Source organism: Budorcas taxicolor, chromosome 5, assembly GCF_023091745.1.
Source record: "Budorcas taxicolor isolate Tak-1 chromosome 5, Takin1.1, whole genome shotgun sequence".
Taxonomy (NCBI): Eukaryota; Metazoa; Chordata; class Mammalia; order Artiodactyla; family Bovidae; genus Budorcas; species Budorcas taxicolor.
The window spans coordinates 64,316,985-64,338,223 of NC_068914.1; the positions used below are offsets into that span (position 1 = coordinate 64,316,985).

Here is a 21,239-nt window from a genome sequence, read left to right on the forward strand (position 1 = left end):
CCCTCCAGCCCTTGGCCACCTGGTTCCCCTTCCTGGAGGCATATTGAACATATTTGTTTAGGCACTGAGGAGAGAAGATACTCATTGTCTTGAGTATCCTCCTATGTGCTTAAACAAACGTGGGTGTCTAGTCACATTTTTGTCTAGGTTATTTATAATTTCTTCCTCCAGTTTTATTGAGACATAGCTGACATGCTACACTGTATATTTAACGTGTACAGCATAATGATTTGACTTACATGCCTCAAATGATTACCACAATAAGTCTAGTGAACACCCAACATCTCATATAGATACAGCAAAGGAATAGGGAAGAAAATATTTTTCCCCATGATGAGAACTTTTAGGATTTACTCTTAACTTTTATATATAATGTTGGTTGGTTGATCTGTTTTGATCAGTTGCTCAGTTGTGTCCGCATCTTTGCGACCCTATGCACTATAGTCTGTCAGGCTCTTCTGTCCATGGGATTTTCCCGGCAAGAATACTGGAGTGGGTTGCCATTTCCTCCTCCAGGAGATCTTCCCAATTCAGGGATCGAACCTGCTTCTCCCACAGGGGCAGGTGGATTTGTTACCACTGCGCCACTTGGGAAGCCCACATATAGCAGTACAGCAGTGTTAATTACACTTCCGCACCCCTAGTAGTACGTCTCTTACAGCTGGAGGTTTGCACCTTTTGACCACTCTCATCCAATTCCTGCTTCTCCTTCCACTGCCTCTGGTAATCACAAATCTGGTCTTTTATTTTTTTTTTTTCAGTTTGTTTTTTGCAGATGTTTCCTTGTCATTAGATTTAGGATACATACATTTTGACAAGAATGTCACAAAAAGTTACGCTGTGCCCTTATCAGTGCATTGTATTAGGGTACATTTGATATCTGTTTGTCCCAATATTGGTGAAATTAACTTTGATCACTTGGTGTAGGTAATTTTTGCCTTATAAAGTTGGTGTTTTTTCCCCTTTGTAATTAATAAGTATTTTGTGGGGAAGATAGTTTAAACTATGTAAATATCCTCTTCCTCAATAAACTGTCACCCACTAATTTTAGCATCCTTCAATAATTTTTGAACCCATTATTCTTTAATTTACTACTTAATGAACTAATATTTAATTCATTGATTTACTATTTTAAGGAAGAATCTTCTCTTTTTCTCTATCTATCTACTTATTCAATTGCTCATTTACATCAGTATGGACTCAGATTATTTTACTCAATGGGCTATTATCCAGATTTATCATTATTTATTCTGATTCTCATATTGTCCCAGATTTGGCTAGGAAGAGCCCCTTAAAGCTTGCCTTTGTGCTCTGATATGTGTCCATCATTCTTTGAATACGTCCTTGCTTCCATAATTACAAGGTACTGCAAGATGTACTTTCCCTGCTCCAGCCCTGGTGCAGGTCTTTTTTTCCCCAAGAAGTTCTGATTCCTTTTCATAGAGAATGGCAAACTTAGAAACCAAGATCTGGCAACTATGTTTGCTCATTGCTACTGGGCTCACCAGGTGGTGCTAGGGGTAAAGAACACGCCTGCCAACACAGGAGATGTAAGGGACGTGGGTTTGATCCCTGGGTCGGGAAGATCCCATGGAGGAGGACACGCCAACCCACTCAGTGTTCTTGCCTGGAGAATCCCGTGGACACAGGAGCCTGGAGGGCTACAGTCCCCAGGGCTGAAGAGTCAGACACCACTGAAGCAACTTAGCACACATGCACAAACTGCTGTGACAGCTGACAGAACTAAGACATAAACAGAAATCTCAGAACTAAGAAATAAGATATAAATAGAAAGCGTATCTATCTATATGCAGAAATCAAGATAAAGATATTAAGAACCATGTGTTCATATACTGGTAACTCCCATTTCAATCTAACAGCACAGAGTACATTTCAGCCCTTCGTCTTCTAACATTTATAACTCTCCTTGCCCACGGTAAAAAGAAAAAAAAACACCTGACTCACATTACACTCAATATACTTTTGTTTAAGTCTAGAGCACGCAAACAGTTTCAGAATCACTAACCCACATCCCTGCCATAAGCAGTTCTAGTCAGGGTGCATTTTACGTTTTACTCCTTTTGATCTTGTCAGACTTGGTTTTATTCTTTGTCAGAGTGAAACTCCTTCAGTTGTGAACTGAGTTTTCGGGCATACCCTTTATTTCAGATGCGGTCCTGATGCCTACGGCCTGGCCCCCCTGGTGTCTCGCCTGAGATGCTGGGAAGGATCTCCCCTCTGCTTGAGCTACAGCTTGGCCGAGCTCTACCCGGCATGGTCCCTGGGATCACCAGCCTCTTCCTCATCCTCCCCCGCCTCCTGCCTGGCAGGAAAGGATCTCCCCTAGACCCCACACTCTCTCAAGTGCACCTCAGCCAAAACTGCAGCGGCCCCACAGAATCTGCGGCCGCCCACCTGTCTCAGCAGCTTGGCCCGGACACAGCCAGAATCAAGGCCTCTGCTGCCTCGGCTCGGCCAGGCTCGCTCTGCTCGGCTCTACCTTCCGTGGGCAGCAGGGAGAGTGCCCTTGAGAGAAAGCCAAGGCCATGCGCGAACGGGAGGGGCTCACCTTGCGTTTCCTTCCTGCAAGGATCACCAGTTCACGTTCCCTGTCGCTCAACATCTGGAAACAGTTGCCTTGTATTGTCTCATTTCACAGTTGCTTTCAGCTGGAGGGAAAGTTGGTTCCTAGTTAACTACGGTGACTGGAGGCAGAAGTCAGCCTCAGTCTTTTTCGTAGCTGAATAGTATTCTGTGGTGGCGGTGTTCAGTCGCTAAGTTGTGTCTGACTGTGTGACCCCGTGAACTGTAGCCTGCCAAGCTCCTCTGTCCATGGAATTCTCCAGGCAAGAATACTGGAATGGGTTGCCATTTCCTTCTCCAGGGGATCTTCCCAACCCAGAGACTGAACTCACATTTCCTGCATTGCAGACAGATTCTTTACCACTGAACCACCGGGGAAACCATTCTATGATGTACCTATATCTTAATTTTTTCAACCAGGTGACCACATTTAGGTTGTTTACATACAATGCTGCAATGAACATGTGTTATTTCTGATATGTACAAAATATCACTGTGATAAATTCCCTGAATAATTATTAATGGGTCAAAAAGTGCATATTGTAGCAGGCCCATGTTCACCCTCTACTATCCTTCACAGCTTAAAAAATTTGGATTATATTCCTCTCAGGCCTTTTCATTCCATAGTCAAGAGGGTCTGAAAAACTCAATCACCTCCGTATAGAAACTCTCGAATTTTTCAATTATTTCAGAAGTTCCTCGACATACTTCGTACCTTCATTATGTCTGCTTTAAAACCCCCTACCAGGACAAAACTCAGCTCTCTGGTTTGAGGGCACCATGATTTTGTACTTTCTGTTGCATTTCTAGGTTCATATTGGTTTTGGGTTACAACAGAAAACACTGGATCACCTTCTTCAGGGAGATATAAACAAGAACATTTTCTAAGGAAATCTAAGGGGAGGAATTCACTGTAGATAGTTTTTTTAAGACAAGAAAAACAAAATGTAATCCCCAGACAAAGACACCACAAACCAAGAGAGAAGTAAGAGAGACGGTTGCACAATACAAAGACAATATTCTAACCATAACTAGATAAACTTTAATATCCTATCTAATTCTTTCAGAATCAGCTTGTCCAATCCAAGCACCATGTAATAGTATTGATATAATTAAGTGATGGCACTAACTCAAAATTCCTCTGCCATGAATAGGGAATAATTTTCCTGCTAGCTGACACGAAGTAATTAGCCTGTTACTAGTGTAAGCAGAGTCTCAAAGAAACTGTGGCTGCTTTAAAAATAATCTTTAGTAATGACAATGTGGAGAAATTTAATTTATTCAAACTCTCCATGAGGGCTGAGGAGCTTAACAACGCAAACCCTTCTGGAGTTGTCACTAAGGGCCAAATCCTTTTGAGAACTTCGTAAACATCCTTTTACTTAATCCTCACAAGGAGGTAGGTGACTATCATCACCCCTTTTTTATGGATGAGGAAATGAGGCTTGGTGAGGTGAAGTAAATTGCCCAGGGTCGTAAACATAGAAAGGAGTTTAACCCAGGTCTGTCAGACTCCAGGGCTTCCCCGGCGGCTAGGTGGTAGAGAATCTGCCTGCCGATGCATGAGCCGTGGGTTCGATCCCTGGGGTGTGAAGATCTCCTGGAAAAGGAAATGACAAACCACTCCAGTATTCTTGCCTTGGAAATTCCATGGACAGAGGAGCCTGGTGGTCTACAGTCCACCCACTGGGGTCTCAAAAGAGTCGGACACAACTTAGAGACTAAACAACAACAACAACCAGACTCCACATCCACGTCCCTTTAACCAAGAACCCAAGCTCTGGGGATTTACGTGTTATCCCCACTGGAATTCCTGGGGACCTTGTTGAGAACATGTGTTTCTAGTAAGCTACATTCTCCAGAGTGAAACCCAGGAGCCTGAACTTTTAGCCACTTTCTCCCTTACTTCCGACGAATATGGAGATCTGAGAAAGACCGCACTCTGCTCCTGCCTCTCAGTGCGTGCCTGAGGTCACTTCAGCACTGGGAGCAAGAGTTAAAACCTGTAACAGTAGGAGGAGCTTCAGTAAAAGTTGCTACACAGGTTGCCATCAAGAACCAGAATAACAGGCTTCCCTGGGGGCTCGGGGGTAGAAAAAGTGCCTGCAGATGCGGGAGATGCAGGTTTGATCCCTGGGTCAGGAATATACCCTGGACTGGGAAGTGGCAACCTGCTCCAGTATTCTTGCCTGGAGAATTCCACGCATAGAGGAGCCTGGTGGGCTACAGTCCATGAGGTCTCAAAAGAGTCAGACACAATTCAGCAACTAAGAACCAGAAGAGAAAAAGAATTTCTGGCAAACTTCAATTACGGTTTCACTGCCAGGAAAATAAAATTCACAGTTTCATTCTGCCTCTATTCAGTAAGAAAAGGGGTAAATAAAATTGTTCTACACCATCATTTATTGTATACACACCCCAGAGATGAAACAGGGAATGAGTCGATGACAGAGCCACCCTGAACACAAAAAGAGGAAAGGCTGATAACGTCAATGCTAAAACACATCGTTTTAATTGGAAACTTCTAACATGCAACTCAGATTATGCACATCACATGAAAATGCTCTTAAACTCTTCTAATGTTTGTGTAAACTTGAGTGCGGCCTTCTGGGAAACTGAGCTAAGGGGAAAGAGTGTGGCTCCAGAAGCTGACTGGAGATCGGGCTCAGCCAGGCTCTGCTGCTTACCAGCTACACCACTTTAGCTAACTTACTCAGCTTCCAGTTTCCGCCTCCATAAGAGGGATGACATTCACAAGTTATCATCTGCTCCTATCCTCTCCCCTCTGATTGCCCCCCATCCTGTGAAACCCAAGAGCCCACCACCTTCTGAGAGGCTGCAGAGTATACATAAACCCACCGCACCTCCCCTTGTTTCCTCTAGTCGTGGTTCAGCCCCACTGCTGTCAATCACGCTGCACTCTCGCTCCCATGAAGCTCGGGATGCTCCCTGGGCTGACCCTGGTACTCACACTTGCTCTCCTTCCCCAAAGCTACCACCTGGCCAGAGAAACACCACTTATAAGACCTCTCTTGTACATACCACCCCCTCTCTGAAAGTCCCCCCTCCTACTTACATGTTGACTTTGCTTGGGGACATCAAGCTCCCTGAAACCCTCCCAAGCGACATGCATTTTCACACTTCACCTACCTGAGGTCACAGTCCTCTCTGTTCCAAGTCTTGGTATTATTAGTTCACTCAACAGATATCTCAGCCCTACCACATGTAAGGGCAGGGTGGCTGGGGTGGGGGGAGTCCTGAGTTACAAAATAGGCAAAAATCTCTAAACAGGGAGCTTCAATTTAAGCAGAAAAGAGGGCAACAAGTCAACAAGCAAGGGTAACGTATCAATTTAAATTGTGCTAAGAGGCATGAATGATAAAAGCAGGATGTCATATGAGAATTTTTTGTGGGCACAGAATACTTAATTCAGGTGAAGTAATCAGTGGGATTTTAAATGGAGTTACGAAGGACACAAAGGAACCAGCCAAGCAGAGTGAGGTAGTGAAGAACATTTGGGATCAACGGAACAACCAGGCCTCTCTGAAGACCTTTTCTTCCATGTGTCTTCAGCATCCTGTTCCGGTGGTCACACCCTGGATGTTATCACAAGCAGTGCCAACACTCCTCTGATTACTAACTGAAACCTACTATCCTTAACAACATGCTTTCCTTATAGCTTGCTTGTTCACAGCTTCTATCTTATCCAGAACTCCAATGCACTGACCTGCGTTCTCCACTGAGGCTTTCTTTCACTATCTTCATTTCATTATCCAATTTGTAGTCTTCATTTCTTTCTTTGCCCAGTTTATAAACCCTTTCTTGCACATATATTCAGTCCTTTGACTTGTCTCCCTCCCTTCAAATTCCTCTGGCAAAGTCTCAGTCACTCAGCCTTTTCTGGACTGTACACAAATTCTGTATTTGTGACAGAATTGCTAGACACACTCCAAGGAAGACCAGGAACAATACAAATTCAAGACTACTCATTTCACAGGGACTTGTCTACACTGCTCGGTGGCGCTCAATTCTGCGATAATTCCCTCCCCCACTCTCTCTAATGACTAACATATTCTCTGTTTTCAACGTTTTTACCCTACTCTATCTACACCTCGGCTTTCATAATACCCTGCTATAGGGGCATTCCCTCCTATTCTTCTAACCATTCCTCCTTGGATTCTTTTGTTATTTCCCCTGCTGACCCAAAGGCTGGAGATTTTTGTATGTGTCCACACTCAGTCGCTAAATCGTGTCTGACTCTTTGCAGCTCCATGGACTATAACCTGGCAGGCTCCCCTGTCCATCGGATTTCCCAGACAAGAATACTGAGGTGGGTTGCCATTTCCTTCTCTAGGGGATCTTCCTGGACTAGGGAATTAACCGCAGATTCTTTACCACTGAGCCACCTGGAAACGGGCCATTTGCCCTCATTGTTCTGTTTTTCCCAGGTGACTTTATCTATTCCATGACTTTAAACGCTATTCATATGCTAGTAACCCTAGCTTGAAGACCACCATCTTAGTTTGAAGCACCATCACCTGCTGATATTACTATAATGGCTCCTAACTGATTTTTCTACTCACAGTAGTTCAATCCACACAGAAACCACAGTGATTGTTTTGAGGTGTGAATCAGATTGTGTCATTCTCTTCCTTAAAATCCTTCAACAGACTTCCACGAGTCTCAGAACAAAAGCCTAAAACATGGCTTCTGTCTCAGTTTCCTGCGGCTGCTGTAACCAAGGACCGTAACTTTGGAGCCTTAAAACAACAGAAATTTATTCTCTCACAGGTCTGGAGGCAGGAAACCCAACATCCAAGTGTTGGCAGGACCACACTCCCTCTAAAGGCTCTAGAGGATTCATTCCTTGCCTTTTCCAGACTCTGGTGCCTTCAGGATCTCCTTTGGCTGGTGGCTCTATCATTGCAATTTCTGCCTCTGGTTTCCTGTGACCTTCTCCTCTTATCTCTCTGTATGTCTCATTTAGGGCCCACCCAGGTAGCTCAGGAGGAGCTCTGCTCAAATCCTGCAAAGACCTTTTCTTTCCAATGAAGTCACACTTACGGGTTCCAGGCATCAAGACAGGGACACATCTTCGGGAGGGTGGCCGTTTAACCCGCTGCAGCCTCCAAAGACTCAGTGAGCTGCTTCTGCCTGCCCTGCAACCACACGTCTCGAAGCTTTCTTCACCTCCCAGAGCCTGTTGTTTATAGGCTCTACCCATCCAGGCCTTCTTTTATCTCCTTGATCAAGGACAAGCTCTTTCCCACTTGGAATTTTTGCTTATGCTAATCTCTCTCCAGGCTTCCTTGGTGGCTCAGTGGTAAAGAATCCGCCTGCCAATGCAGAAGATGCCGGTTTGATAGCTGGGTTGGGAAGATTCCCTGGAGAAGGAAATGGCAACCCACTCCAGTATTCTTGCCTGGGAAATCCTATGGACAGAGGGCAGGCTACAGTTCACAGGGTCGCAGAAGAGTTGGACACAACTTTGTGACTAAACAACAACAAATTCTGCCTCTAGTCTTTGCCTAGCTAGCTCCTCCTTCAGGCCTTGAGTTGAATCTAACACAGAGAGAAATGTTCTTTGACCCCCATAAACTTTAGTATATTGCCCCAGTTACCATCCTTCAAAGAACCCTGTTCCTTTTCTTCACCACAAGTTGTATCCGCACATGATTTGTGCTTACGTGTTAATTTCTGCGTCTATCACTGGACCACGAATTCTTCATACCATTGTAAGAAGCACATCTGTTTTGCACACTTCTGTATAAACACCCAAGCATAGGATAGCACCTGACAAACAGCAGAACTAAATTAAGGAAAAAGGAAAAAGTAAGAAGAATACCTCCTATTCCTTTTTGAAAGAGGATCAGATAAGTATAGATAAATGAGTTAGAAAGATGGTCAGGCAGTGGAGGACACTGCTGGCCCACAGGAGACATCCTTGCCCAGCCAGCCTAGAAATGATCAAGCTGGGCAGAAAAGGAAAAGCAGTACCCGACTACTAGAGTTAGGACTTCTCTAGCCTCCAGTTCTGCCACAGACAGCTATATACTCTGTCCGGAACTCATTTCACTTTTTATAATAATCTCTATTTCCTGTTCAAAAGGATTGATTGAGGTTTTTCTGAACTTTTAGGGAAAAAACTCCAGTACAAACTAATTTCTACCTGTAGCCTAATTCTAAGCTAGGAGGTGCACAGATTTATCTAACTTCCTTAATTATGCTGAATTACAGCATGACTCAAGCATTAACAACAAATACTACTGGGTTGGTTTAAAGTCCAGTATGCACGGAGGGGCTTCCCTCATAGCTCAGTCGGTAAAGAATCTGCCTGCAATACAGGAGACCCGGATTTGAAAGCTGGGTCAGGAAGATCCTCTGGAGAAGGAAATGGCAATCCACTCCAGTTTTCTTGCCTGGAGAATCCCACAGACAGAGGAGCCTGGCAGGCTATAGTCCATGAGGTTGCAAGAGTCAGACATGACTTAGCGACTAAACCACCATCCACCGAAGGACAGAGAAAAGAGCAGTCTTTTCCGAGACACGTGAAATTCCCCAGCCACTTTTTCTCCCCTAAAGTTTTGTTTTTTTCTAACTGAGATACAATTCATATACCACAAATTTATCCTTTTAAAGTGTACGATTCAGTGTTTTGTTCAAAGTTGTACAACCACGGTCACCATCTAATTTCAGAACATTCTCACCACCACCATCACACCCTCCAAAAAATCCACCTTCATGAGCAATCAGTCTCTATTCCTGCCTCCTCCAGGCCCTGGCAACCACTAATGTTCTGACTTTAAGGATTTTCCAGTCTTTTTTTTTTTAAATGTTAATGAAACTGAAACACAGAGAGATGAAATGATTTGCATAGGGTTGCAGCCACTTAGAAACTTACCAGCAAGATTATTATCACTCCTTACTAGGAAGATCACAACACACATGTTGAGGGTAAGTTTTTAAACTATACATAAAAGGAAAAAACCAAAAGATCAGTGAAAATATATTTAGCTTGACTATGTGCATGCATGCTTAGTCATGTCTGACTCTTTGTGACCCTGTGGACTGTAGTCCTCCAAGCTCTTCTGTCCATGGAATTCTCCAGGCAAGAATACTGGAGCGAGTTGCCATTTCCTCCTCCAGGGGATCTTTCCGACCCAGGGATCGAACCTTGTAAACTGTGTCTCCTGCGCTGATGGGCGAATTCTTTACCATGAGCCACCTGGGAAGCCAACTTGACTACACATACCTTAAATAAGGCTGCAAGACACCGGAAATATAAGGCCGAGTCCTGAGACTGGCGATGCTCAGGCAGTGTGTCATGCCAGGGATTAGCAGGAGTGGAGGGTGTTTGGCAAGGATTACTAAGAGAGGAAGAAAGATACTACTGGTGGACAGGAATTGTGCTTAGGGACAGGGTAATACAGACAGAAGTTTGAGGGAAGTGTGACGCTATGCAGTTTACAGGACAGACATACTTCTTTTTGGCCCAGGGTTTTTAATGTTGTGTTAATGTGCCCACGTGTCCACTTGCTTCCTTTTATAGTGCTCCCAATTTGTCCTGGAGATTTCTGATCATTTCCAGTTTGTTTATGAGTAGTTAATGCATAAGACTTCCCTGGTGGCTCAGTAGGTAAAGTGTCTGCCTACAATTTGGGAGACCTGAGTTCAATCCCTGGGTGGGGAAGATCCTCTGGAGAAGACAACAGCACCCCACTCCAGTATTCTTGTCTGGAAAATCCCATGGTTGGAGGGGCCTGGTAGGCTACAGTCCATGGGGTCACAAAGAGTCGGACACGACTGAGCGACTTCACTTTACTTTAGTGCATGAACAGTGTTAGAACCACTAAAGAATCCTTGCTACTTAATGACACTTTGCAAAATAAGACATGGAATTCAACTTTTTAAATATTCTACTGTCTGCATTTGTCAAATAAGTAAAACGATAACAAGTTTACCTTACTCCTATTACCAGCTGTAAATGTGTACGTAGAAAGAGACTAAAACCATCAGAATCCATTTGCAAAAATAATTAGGCATATGTTTTATTTTACATGTCTTAATCAATATTGCAAATATCATTAACAAAAGGAAAAAAGGACAGAAATCGCTCATCATACACCAAAAAATTCATTGTTCAAAAGAGATTAATCTGAATCTCAACATTCTTTGTGCTCATTTAATATTATTAAAACATCAATTCGAAAGGACAAACAAGTCAAAACTAAGTATTTTATTAACTAAAATTGAGACCCTAAATCAACTACACAACTGAAAAATAACCTACCATCAACCTAGAAAAGTTTTATTTGCTGACATATAATGAATACTCAAGAGCCTACTACTGGGTGCAGAGACAAATTTTCTTTTACAAACAAGTTATTTTGAGTTATAGAGACTCTGTAGATGACTAGATTATCATTGTTTTTAAACGGCTGCTAAAAATGACTATTTAGAGAGTCAACCTATTCACAGAATTGAACACTAAATAACATCAGTTCAGTTCAGTCGCCAATGATCATTTAAAGTTGAAATTCTTGTCTACCAAATTTTTATAACACTTTTTAAGCATGTAAATTAACTTAAAAGATCTGTTAATTATATATAGCAAAAGAGCTTTGGTATCAATAAATTAGAAGTAGGAAATCAAATATACCTTGTAGTTTTACAGTGTGTTTTAGGAATTAAATTGGAAATGCCTACATATGAAAATGTAAATATCTCATTCTTTTATTACCTACATTATTATGAAGAATGAACCACCCGCTTATTCTGAATTACTGATATAAATAAAACACGAGCCTAAAATTTCTTATAAAAAGATGAATGGGTCACACCCTGCAATTTAGGCAAAAGGTGAATAAAGAATTCAGTGCTTTACTTTTCAATGCTCCCTTTTTCTTTTGATGAGAGCAGAAAGATTCTAGGATAAAAATAATTCCAATAAATACAGCTAGAATACATCAATCTTAGCACTCCCATCTGATAGGGGGCTAAGAAGAACAACCACCTGCCAATGCAGGAGACACAGGTTCGATCCCTGGGTTGGGAAGATCCCCTGGAGAAGGAAACGGCGACCCACTCCAGTATTCTTGCCTGGGAAATCCCATGGGCAGAGGAGCCTGAAGGGCTACAGTCCATGGGGTCACAAACAGTTGAATATGACTAAGCGACTGAGCATGCAAGAAGAACCAACAAAAATAAATAAAAAGAGAAGAGTGATTTTTAAAAACCAAAAGGCAGATTGAGTAAGGGGTGAGGGTGGGTTCAGTAGAATATCTGCTGCCAATGAATGAATTCCGCGCACTATTACAAATTTTTCCTAAATTACACCCAAGGTCATGCACATGACACATAGAATCTAAACAATTCTTTGCTACATAACATATGGAAAATTATTAACACATTTTTATTTTATGAAACAAAAGAGAAACAAAATCTACAAAGCAATATTACTGCTTGAAAAGGTTATTCTAAAAACTTTTGTTAAATTTAGGTTTTGCCAAGTTCCTACTCTCCAAGTAGTCAAGCAGACACCAAAAACAACTTCTGAGTACTGTGGACTGATCCTTTATGGAGCATGCATTTTTCACAAGTCTACAGCAAAATGAACCAGTTAAGATTTAATTCTGAATTCAGCCTGTGATTGATTTCTGGATATAACACTGGAATAAAAACAGTAAAAGTAACTTTTTAAAAATAGGTTTACTTCTCACATAAATTAGTTTAGAAAATGTTAATATTCTTAACCCAAAAGATTCCTTTCAGAGTTTGAAAGATCAAAGAATAAAAAACAAAATTGGTTCAGCAATTTCCAAAATAAAATGAATACAAACACTGGCCACAACTTTCCACTCCATCCAAAAAAAAACCACTTCAGCTGAGCTCAGCTCACTTAATTTTCAAAAACCATTTCTTTTTCCCAGCTTCATACCTGGAATTACCGTTCCTCAAGAACATTACCTACGTTAGCAGGGAGGAGATAAAAGTGTTGTAGAGATTGCACAGTCACTGAATGTACAAGCAGGACATTCCAGAGCAGGAGGGAATCTTCAAGACCTGCTCCAGCAGCCACATTTTACAGATGAGAAAACTGAGGCCCAAAATGAGTCATTTAATCAAATGACTTGACCAAAGCCACATTGTTTGGCTGAGCCATTCATTCAGCCAGTCATTCATTCACCCACAATTACTGACAGCTATCTAGGCGTCAGGTCTGGGACTCCGTGCAGAAAAGAAGCTGTAAGGCCTCATCCACCATTGCAGAGGCTATCCTTCCCCTTGGAAAATCTTAAAATCAACCCTTAAAAGTCCTCATCAGCAAGAACTCTGTAGGAATTGCACTGACTTTGTCAAACAGGACTCACTTTGAGTTCACAAGTTTCAGTAAACACAGTTGGCCTCTACTTGTGTTTATTTTAAACGATTATTAAGCGTTTACTTTAAGTGATTAAGCATTAACAAAGAGAAGCACAGTATTCTGAATGAGTCCCTTTCTGATACATTCAAAGTTTAATGAAGTGCAATCAGAAAATACCCCATATACACAAACAAGTTCACAGAGAGGACAGCTTACAAAATCAGAGCGATCTGAGGTATCAACATAGAGCAGTTAAGTCTAATAGCTCAATCCCCTCAATTCCACAAAGTGTGGAATGTAAATGATTCCCATTTCATTCAGATGTGGGTATCTTTTTCTGAGATGTCTATCTGTTAGGAAGACCTCTAAACTCAATTCCAATTTACATCCAGTGACAAGATAACTAAACCAGGCCTTTCTCCTGAAGAGTAACTTTCCTTGATTTCTATTTGAATAACAGAAAATTAAAATAAAAAAACTAAATAAAACCTAAAATTTCATGTGCTGACTAAAGGAAATTCAAATTCTATGTACAACAAAAAGAGCAACAGCTTGAACTGCACATTTCTGAGTTTTTTGTTTTTTTTCTTTTTAATGAGATGTGCAGTGAACTTACCCATCAACATAAATCATCCCTCATTTTGCTTGGACTTTTATATTCTTTAAGATTAAGTCTGGCACTTAAATGTTTTGTGTATCTCAAGTCACAGTCAACTTCTTTAAGAAGTAAGAGGACATATTGACAAAGCTCTTAAATAAAACAACCCCAAAATAAGGCACTTTGAAATATTAAACAACAGCTCTCTGTTTACCCAGTTTCAGTGTTTTGTTTTGTTTTGTTTTAACCAAAACACTCCGCCGCTTTTACAGAGGTCTTGCAGATGACCACTGGGTGAATGTTGATGAAATAAATCTTCACTGAGGCTCTCTGAAGGCTGACTCCCCTGAAGCTATTGTCAGTTCAGGACCAAAGCACTCATCAAAGTATGCTCATCTATGTCTCAAACTTCCAGATTTGATTTTTATCCAGAGCATCACAAGTTCTCATCTGAACATCGGGCCGGCCCTCGGGTGTCCGGTAAGCACTAAGACACAGCCCTGAGTGGGGATGAAAAATGGTTCCATCTTCTTTAAAATGCCAAATAATGTTTGCTGGGATAGGAAACCCATCTTTGGGACAATTTTGCATTCCCACATGCTTTTTTAGCTCGGGAACTTCTGCACATAACTCCGTCACCGAATTAAACCTTATTTCTTTGTTGGAGGTATACTCAAAGAATTGATTGCCTCCTTGACCGTGGCACCCAAACAGGGAAAGGTTAGCACTTGTGGGGTTGTTGTCAGGAGCATTATAATCTAAACATTCAGAAGAGATCCCAATACTGCGAATAGCTCCGTGCCAGCCTGGCCTATCCTCTGGAACGTGCAAAGTAGAAAACACATTTTTCAAATACCAGTCAAAGCTCTTGCACCTCAGCCTTTCCCGTAGTAATTTTCTTTCAGAAATATCACCATAAGCTTCTTTCCTTGCTGGAGGGTTTCGGTTGTAGAAATGCTCTTTGTACTCGTCCATCCAGACTTCCGCTGCCCGAGCAGTATTCTGCAGGAAATTGGGCCGAGCATATGGTGCCCGCTTAGGGAATACGTGGCCCACGTGGGAACACGGGTGGATCTCCAGTTTACCTCCACACTGCCACACCCTGAAAGACAGCTCCAGGTTTTCACCTCCCCACACTTCCATCCCAGTGTCATAAGTTCCAAGGTACTGAAAATACTTCTTGCTGACTGCAAACAGTCCTCCGGCCATGGTGGGCGATCTGAATGGTTCAATTCTCGATTTACGCCTGTCCCTTTCATGTTTGGGGACAGAATGCCACTGGAATGTTAGACGCCAGTCGAACCCACCAATCATGGGTTCCCCAGTCTGCATATAGAATTCAAAAGTATTCCAGTCGATGGTGTCTATAACAGGACAAATGACCACTGTTTCATCCTTATGAATCCTTTCCAAAAGTGGCTCCAGCCAACCAGTATTACACTCACAGTGACAATCCAGGAAAGTCAGGACATCGCCAGTGGCAAAAGTGGCCCCAATCAGACGGGCCCTCACCAGCCCTTCCCGCTTGTTTGTTCTAATCAGGCGGACTCTATCCAGATTGCTGACGTAAGTTTCAAGCTGTGTCTTCAAATACACTCTGTCGCTCAAGTCATCGACTAAGATGATCTCCTTCAGAAGGACTGCAGGAGAAGTTTCTAAAACACTGTGGATGGTGCGAAGTAAAGTCGACCAGGCTTCGTTATAGAAAGCGATGATGACAGAAGTGGTGGGAAGTCTCCTGTAGTTAAACTTCTTGGACTTACACTCATACATTCTTTTATCCTCTATGTGGCGGTGCAGGGAAATCCTGTCACTGAGGTAAATGTTAATGGCATATCTCTCAATGAGTTCCTCTTGCTGCTTCAGTTCACTCTCGCTGAGCTGGAGTTTGCTGGCTTTCCCCCACTCCCCAAGGGCACGGGAATCTGCAGGGGGCTTCTCATACAGCGGTCGAGACAAATCCACTGCTTTCTTCCCCGGCTCTGAGAGCTGTCTTGACCCCGGTTCCCGGGCACCGCCGGCTCGTAAGGAGGCATGGAAAGTGGAGACGGAGAGTTCCACCAGGAGGTAGGCCACTGTTAGGAGCGCCAGCAGCAGGCAGCTTTTGCGTGCCCACGTCCACCTTACGGCCATCCGGATCTTCATGGCTGGGACGCGGACGCGGCCACCAGAGTCACCGCGCGCAGGGGAAGGGCTGCGGGACCCGCCGCTTGAGCTCCGGGCTCAGGTAGGAGCGAACTTCCGAGCAGGTCCCTCTTTTCATGCAGGCGTTCGGCTCCTCGGCAGTCGCGGGGGCTTCCTGGGGGTCACCTGGGACCTCCGCGGGGCTCGGCCTCCGGTGCAGCCCCAACTCCTCTCTCCCCACTTCCTCCTGCCTGCCTCACAACTTTTCACAAACTCTACAGCCAACAACACCCCACCCTCCCCGGGCAGAGGACAAACCCCTCCCCTTCCCTCTTCCTCCCCCTGGTGGCGAGTTCGCGCCAGTGGTCGGCCAGGCCCGGGCCCAGGCCTGTGGGCGACTCTGCGGGGCCGGGGGCGGGAGCACCAAGGTGACGCCGGACTCGGGTCCACTCCCGCTCCAACTGCATCTCGGCCGCTCTCCACACGATTCTACCCATATAGGTCCTCAGTCGTGATGCTCCCGGGGACCCAGCGTGGACGGGCGGCAATCCTACCGATTGAGCGTCTCATCACAAAAAAAGAAAAAAAAAAGAAAACTTACCAAGTTGTTTGCCGTTGGGGCTAAAGTCCACGGAGGTGATCGCAGCTTTGTGGCCCTTAAAGTAACGCTCCAGAACCGGGTCCTCCTGGGAAGGAAAGTTGTCAAGTTTTGAAAGCAGGTGCAGACCTCGAATGTGGGGGGGTCGAAGAGGAGCGCGGTCCCCTCCTGCGGGAGCCGGCCCGGGAACGGCCACATCGGTGGAGGGTTGTTGGGGGGCAGCAGCACCCCGAACGAGCACGCGCGGCCGCAGCTAATTGGGGTGTACGCCGAGCACCAGCCTCCCCCCGCAGAGCCGGCGGAATCCCCGCTCGCGCTGCCCAGAAGCGGGCGCCCGCCGGAGACCACCTGGGCAGAGCGACTGAAATGCACGTTCCGGGGCCCCGCCCGCAGGCTCGAGGTCGCAGGTGCGAGGCGGAGCCCCCCGGCTTTGGTACTTTTCAAAAACCTCCCAGGTGATTCTGACGCACGCGCTCCACGGAAACCCTAAGAGAATTCGGGGGTGGGGGGGCATGGGGCCGCCGGGCCGGTCGGAGCTCGGGGAGGAGCGCTCGGGGCTCCGCCAGGGCTCGGCGCTCCCGGTGCCCCAGGGGCAAGGGATGAGTCACGGGCGCCTCCGGGCGAGGGGCGCGGAGCTTGCGGGTCGGGACTCGGCTGAGGACTCCTGCCTCCATGCCCCGCCAGGTGCGGGTGTAGCCCCGACCTGGCTCCCCAACCCGCGGGACCGGCTCCAGGGAGGCGCACCGCAGCCCGTCCTTACCGGGGAGGAGGCCATGGGGGAGCGCTCAGCTCCCGGCTCCTGCCCGCAGGGGGAACCGGGGGGAGGGAGGGGACGGGGTAGGAAGGGGGACCGTGCGGTGCCCGGAACCGTCCGCCCGGAGCGGCAGCGCCTCCCGGTCACTACAACAACGGCGCCCCAGTCAAACCCCGCGCTCCAGGCGTGGCCAGCCGAGCCCCGAGGCTGCGCCCGCGCCGCGAAAAGCCGGACCTCCGCCACCTGGCAAGGCGGACGCCCGGGGATCAGGTGTCGTCACACATCAAAGCCAACGTTTGCTAACACCTGAGCTCCCCCCGGCTTGATACCAGAAGGAGGGTAGTAACCGATATAGGTAGGAGACCGATGGTTGGGAGAGGGTAAGGAACCTGTGATCGATGCAATCAGAATTCTATTACGCGTTAAAGAGACAGCGCGCGCGAATTTGAAGCAGGTCCCGCACAACTTATTTTTTGATGCGGAAGACAGTTTGATCTGAAATAAGGCGGCTTGCTATTTATTAATATACACGAAAGAAGTAAATCTCTGGAGGACAGACTTGAATTTATTTAATCACTATTTTTCACACACGCCCAGAGTGTTATAAATGTAGATGCTGGATAAACGTGATGAATGAATGAACGGATGTTTTCCGTCCATTTAAGGTTTTTCTGCTGTGTTTCTGTTTCAGTCTCGTTTGCCTGTGCTTTAGAGCTGCAAATTGATATAGTAGCATATTTGAGGACTTTAGGAAGACTTAGAAACATATTTTTTGTTCTGTTTCAATTATCCGGCCACATGGTAACTATAGTCATTGCTACAGTAGACTTTCCTACATAGAGTATCATTTGAGTTTCAGCAACGCTGCGAAGTTGATAGGAAATGTGGCCGACCTTTAGAGATTATAAACTTGATTCTTAGACATTTTGATTTAATTATCAAAAGTTACACAAAGACAGCTCTTCCAGTTCCAAGTCCGTATCCTTTTTTACCCTGTTACAAAGCTTGAAGGACTCAGCTGAAAGTTACATGTAGCATAAAGATTCTTGGCAGCATAAGATGGGATAATAGACCACAGCTGGTAAGATACACTGTCTATACAAATGAAAGGCATACTACACTATTACAGATTTTCTAACTCGTTGAATTTAGTTGTAATGAATACTGTACATAGCAATCAAGCAAATTTAGACTGAAATATTAGTTCAAATATATGTTTGTTGAATATCTCCAGGATATTTGGCAGTGAGGGATACAAAAGTGACTGAGATATTTTCCCCGCCTCTGAGAACTCAACAATCTAGGTTTCTGAGTTTCATGTTTTAGCATGCATAATGATGGTTTTAGGGGACCTCAGTCTCAAAGATGCTGATTCAGCATATATGAAGTGGAATCAAGGACCCTACAGATGTATTAATAATAAGCCTCTTAGGTGATTGATTGCCTTGGGAGTCTCAGCTGTGTACACTGAGAAACATCACTCTAGTCTAGGAGGTGATGTGTCAAGATTGTTGATACTAGCAGCTTATCAGCAAACTGCGGCAGGACTCTAAGCTTTGCTACTTATTCCCAGTCCAGGTTTGACTTTAAAAGAAAAAAAAAAAAAGACCAGCGTATTAAAAAAATAATGCTGGATGCTTGTGGGAACGTAAAAGGAAATATAGCAGTTCCTAAAAATTTAACCCTGAGGTATATACCCAAGTGTATTAAAAACAGGGTCTGGAACAGATACTTGTACACCAATATTCATAGCAGTATTATTCACAATAACAAATAAGTGGAAGCAATTCATGTATCCAACAGATAAATAAGTAAGTAAAATGTGATACATACAATGCACTGTTACTCAGTCATAAAAAGGAATGAAATTCTAATACATGCTGCAACATGCTATGTGGTGCTGAGTCGATCAATCGTGTCCAGCTTTTTTTGACCCCGTGGACTGTAGCCTGCCAGGCTCCTTTGTCCATGGGGATTCTCCAGGCAAGAATACTGGAGTGGGTTGCCATGCCTTCCCTCCAGGGGATCTTCCCCACCCAGGGATTGAACCCAGATCTCCCACATTGCAGGCAGATTCTTTACCATCTGAGTCACCAGGGAAGCCTGCTGCAGCGTGGGTGAACCTTAAAACATTCTGTTAAGTGAAGAGGCCAAACACAGAAGAACATATACAGTATGATTCCACCTAGTGAGGCACCTCAAATATGTGGATTCATGGAGACAGACAGTAGAATGGAGGTTCATAGAATGGACTGGGGATGAGGAAGAATGGAAAGTAATTGTTTAACAGATGAAATGGATTCATAGAGACAGACAGTAGAATGGAGGTTCATAGAACAGACTGGGGATAAGGAAGAATGGAAAGTCACTGTTTAACAGATGTGGAATTTCTGTTTGAAGTGATGAAGTTCTGGAAATAGTGGTGATTGTTACAAAACATTGTGAATATACTTAATGCCATTGAACTGTACACTTAAAATAGTTAAAATGGTAATACTTATGTCTATCTGACTACAATAAAAATAATAAAATACATAATTCTGAAAACTCTGAGGACCTCAAAATTTCTCACAGTCAAGATATATCTAATATTGGGTTCGGCAGATTAACAGAAAAAGTTGGAGATGTATAAACTAGCTCAAAAAAAGAGAGAAATTTTTTAGGTATGGATTTTTCTCTAAGTCTCTTAGTTAAAAGAGATTCCCAGGTGACAGGCTTCCCTGGTGGCTTAGGGGTAAAGAATCCACCTGCGAATGCCAGAGACATGAGTTTGATGCCTGATCCGGGAAGATCCCACATGCTGTGGAGCAGCTAAGCCCGTGTGGCACACCTACTGAGCTTGTGCTCTGGAGCCCGGGAGTCACGTCTACTGAACTCACGCGCGCCCTGGAGCCCATGCTCCGAAACAATAGAAGCCGCTGCAGTGGCAAGCCCCGCGCACCCCACCTGGAGAGTAGCCCCTGCTTGCCGCAGCTACAGGAAAGCCCGTGCAGCCGCGAAGACCCAGCACAGCCAGAAATAAATTTAAAAGAAGTTTCCCAGGTGACGCAGTTGGTAAAGAATCCACCTGCCAGTGCAGGAGACCCAAGTGATACATGTTCAATCCCTGGATCAGGCATATCCCCTGGAGGAGAAAAAGGCAGCCCACTCCAGTATTATCACCTGGAAAATCCCATGGACAGAGGAGCCTGCTGGGCTACCGTCCATAGGGTGGCAAAGGGTCAGTCATGACTGAACATGCACACTTGGTTAAAAATAAATTTAACTTTTTTTCCAATTATCAAAAAATGAATATGAATAGGAAAAAAGTCACAGATTGTCCCATCACTTAAAAGCTGCTTTAAACATTTTTATTCAAGTACCTATGATACGCTCGCCACATGCCAGGTACTCTTCTAAGTACCTTAAAATTTTTGACAAATCTCGTAAGAATCTGATTCAGTTCAGTTCAGTTCAGTCGCTCAGTCGTGTCCGACTCTTTGCGACCCCGTGAATCGCAGCACGCCAGGCCTCCCTGTCCATCACCAATTCCCAGAGTTCACTCAAACTCACGTCCATCGAGTCAGTGATGCCATCCAGCCATCTCGTCCTCTGTCGTCCCCTTCTCCTCCTGCCCCCAATCCCTCCCAGCATCAGAGCCTCTCCCAATGAGTCAGCTCTTCACATGAGGTGGCCAAAGTACTGGAGTTTCAGCTTTAGCATCATTCCTTCCAAAGAGCACCCAGGACTGGTCTCTTTAGAATGGACTGGTTAGATAATATTAATTTTTTTCTTCCAGTTTTGTTAAGATATAACTGAATTACAGCACTGTATAAGATTAGGGCATACAACATAATGAGTTGACTTTCATACATGATGAAATGATTACCACAGTAAGTTTAGTGAACATCCATCATCTCATATAGATACAACATTTTTAAAAATTTATTTTCCTTGTGATGAGAACTCTTAAGATTTACTCTCTTAACTTTCATATATAATATATATCAGTGTTAATGCTATTAGTCAAGTTGTACATTATAGAGAGATGATATTTTTCCTATTTCCCTTGTACAGATGAGGAAATTGACATGCAGAGACATTAAGTTGCTTAGTCACAGGCACACAGCTAGGATGTGGAAGAATTTTAGATTTTAGTGGGGTGCTTCCAGATGCCACCTCTTAATCGCTAAGTCATGATGCCATTTTTTGTGATTGCAAGCACATTAAAAATATGTAA

At 44.3% G+C, this 21,239-nt stretch overlaps 2 protein-coding genes across 2 annotated transcripts in view; both read right to left on the reverse strand.

The window, feature by feature from the left end:
* Positions 1-17,128, reverse strand: part of POC1B (POC1 centriolar protein B) — a 104,636-nt gene extending 87,508 nt beyond the window's left edge. The window contains exons 1-2 of the mRNA XM_052640477.1: positions 17,027-17,128; positions 16,270-16,354 (exon numbers count right to left, since the gene is read on the reverse strand). Coding sequence (XP_052496437.1) covers positions 16,270-16,354; positions 17,027-17,041 — 100 coding nt within the window. The 5' untranslated portion in view covers positions 17,042-17,128. The remainder of the gene's footprint in view (positions 1-16,269; positions 16,355-17,026) is intronic.
* Positions 13,941-15,689, reverse strand: GALNT4 (polypeptide N-acetylgalactosaminyltransferase 4). Its single transcript, XM_052640476.1, has one exon. The coding sequence runs from the start codon at positions 15,687-15,689 to the stop codon at positions 13,941-13,943; it is 1,749 nt and encodes a 582-aa protein (XP_052496436.1).
* Positions 17,129-21,239: the final 4,111 nt, after the last annotated feature.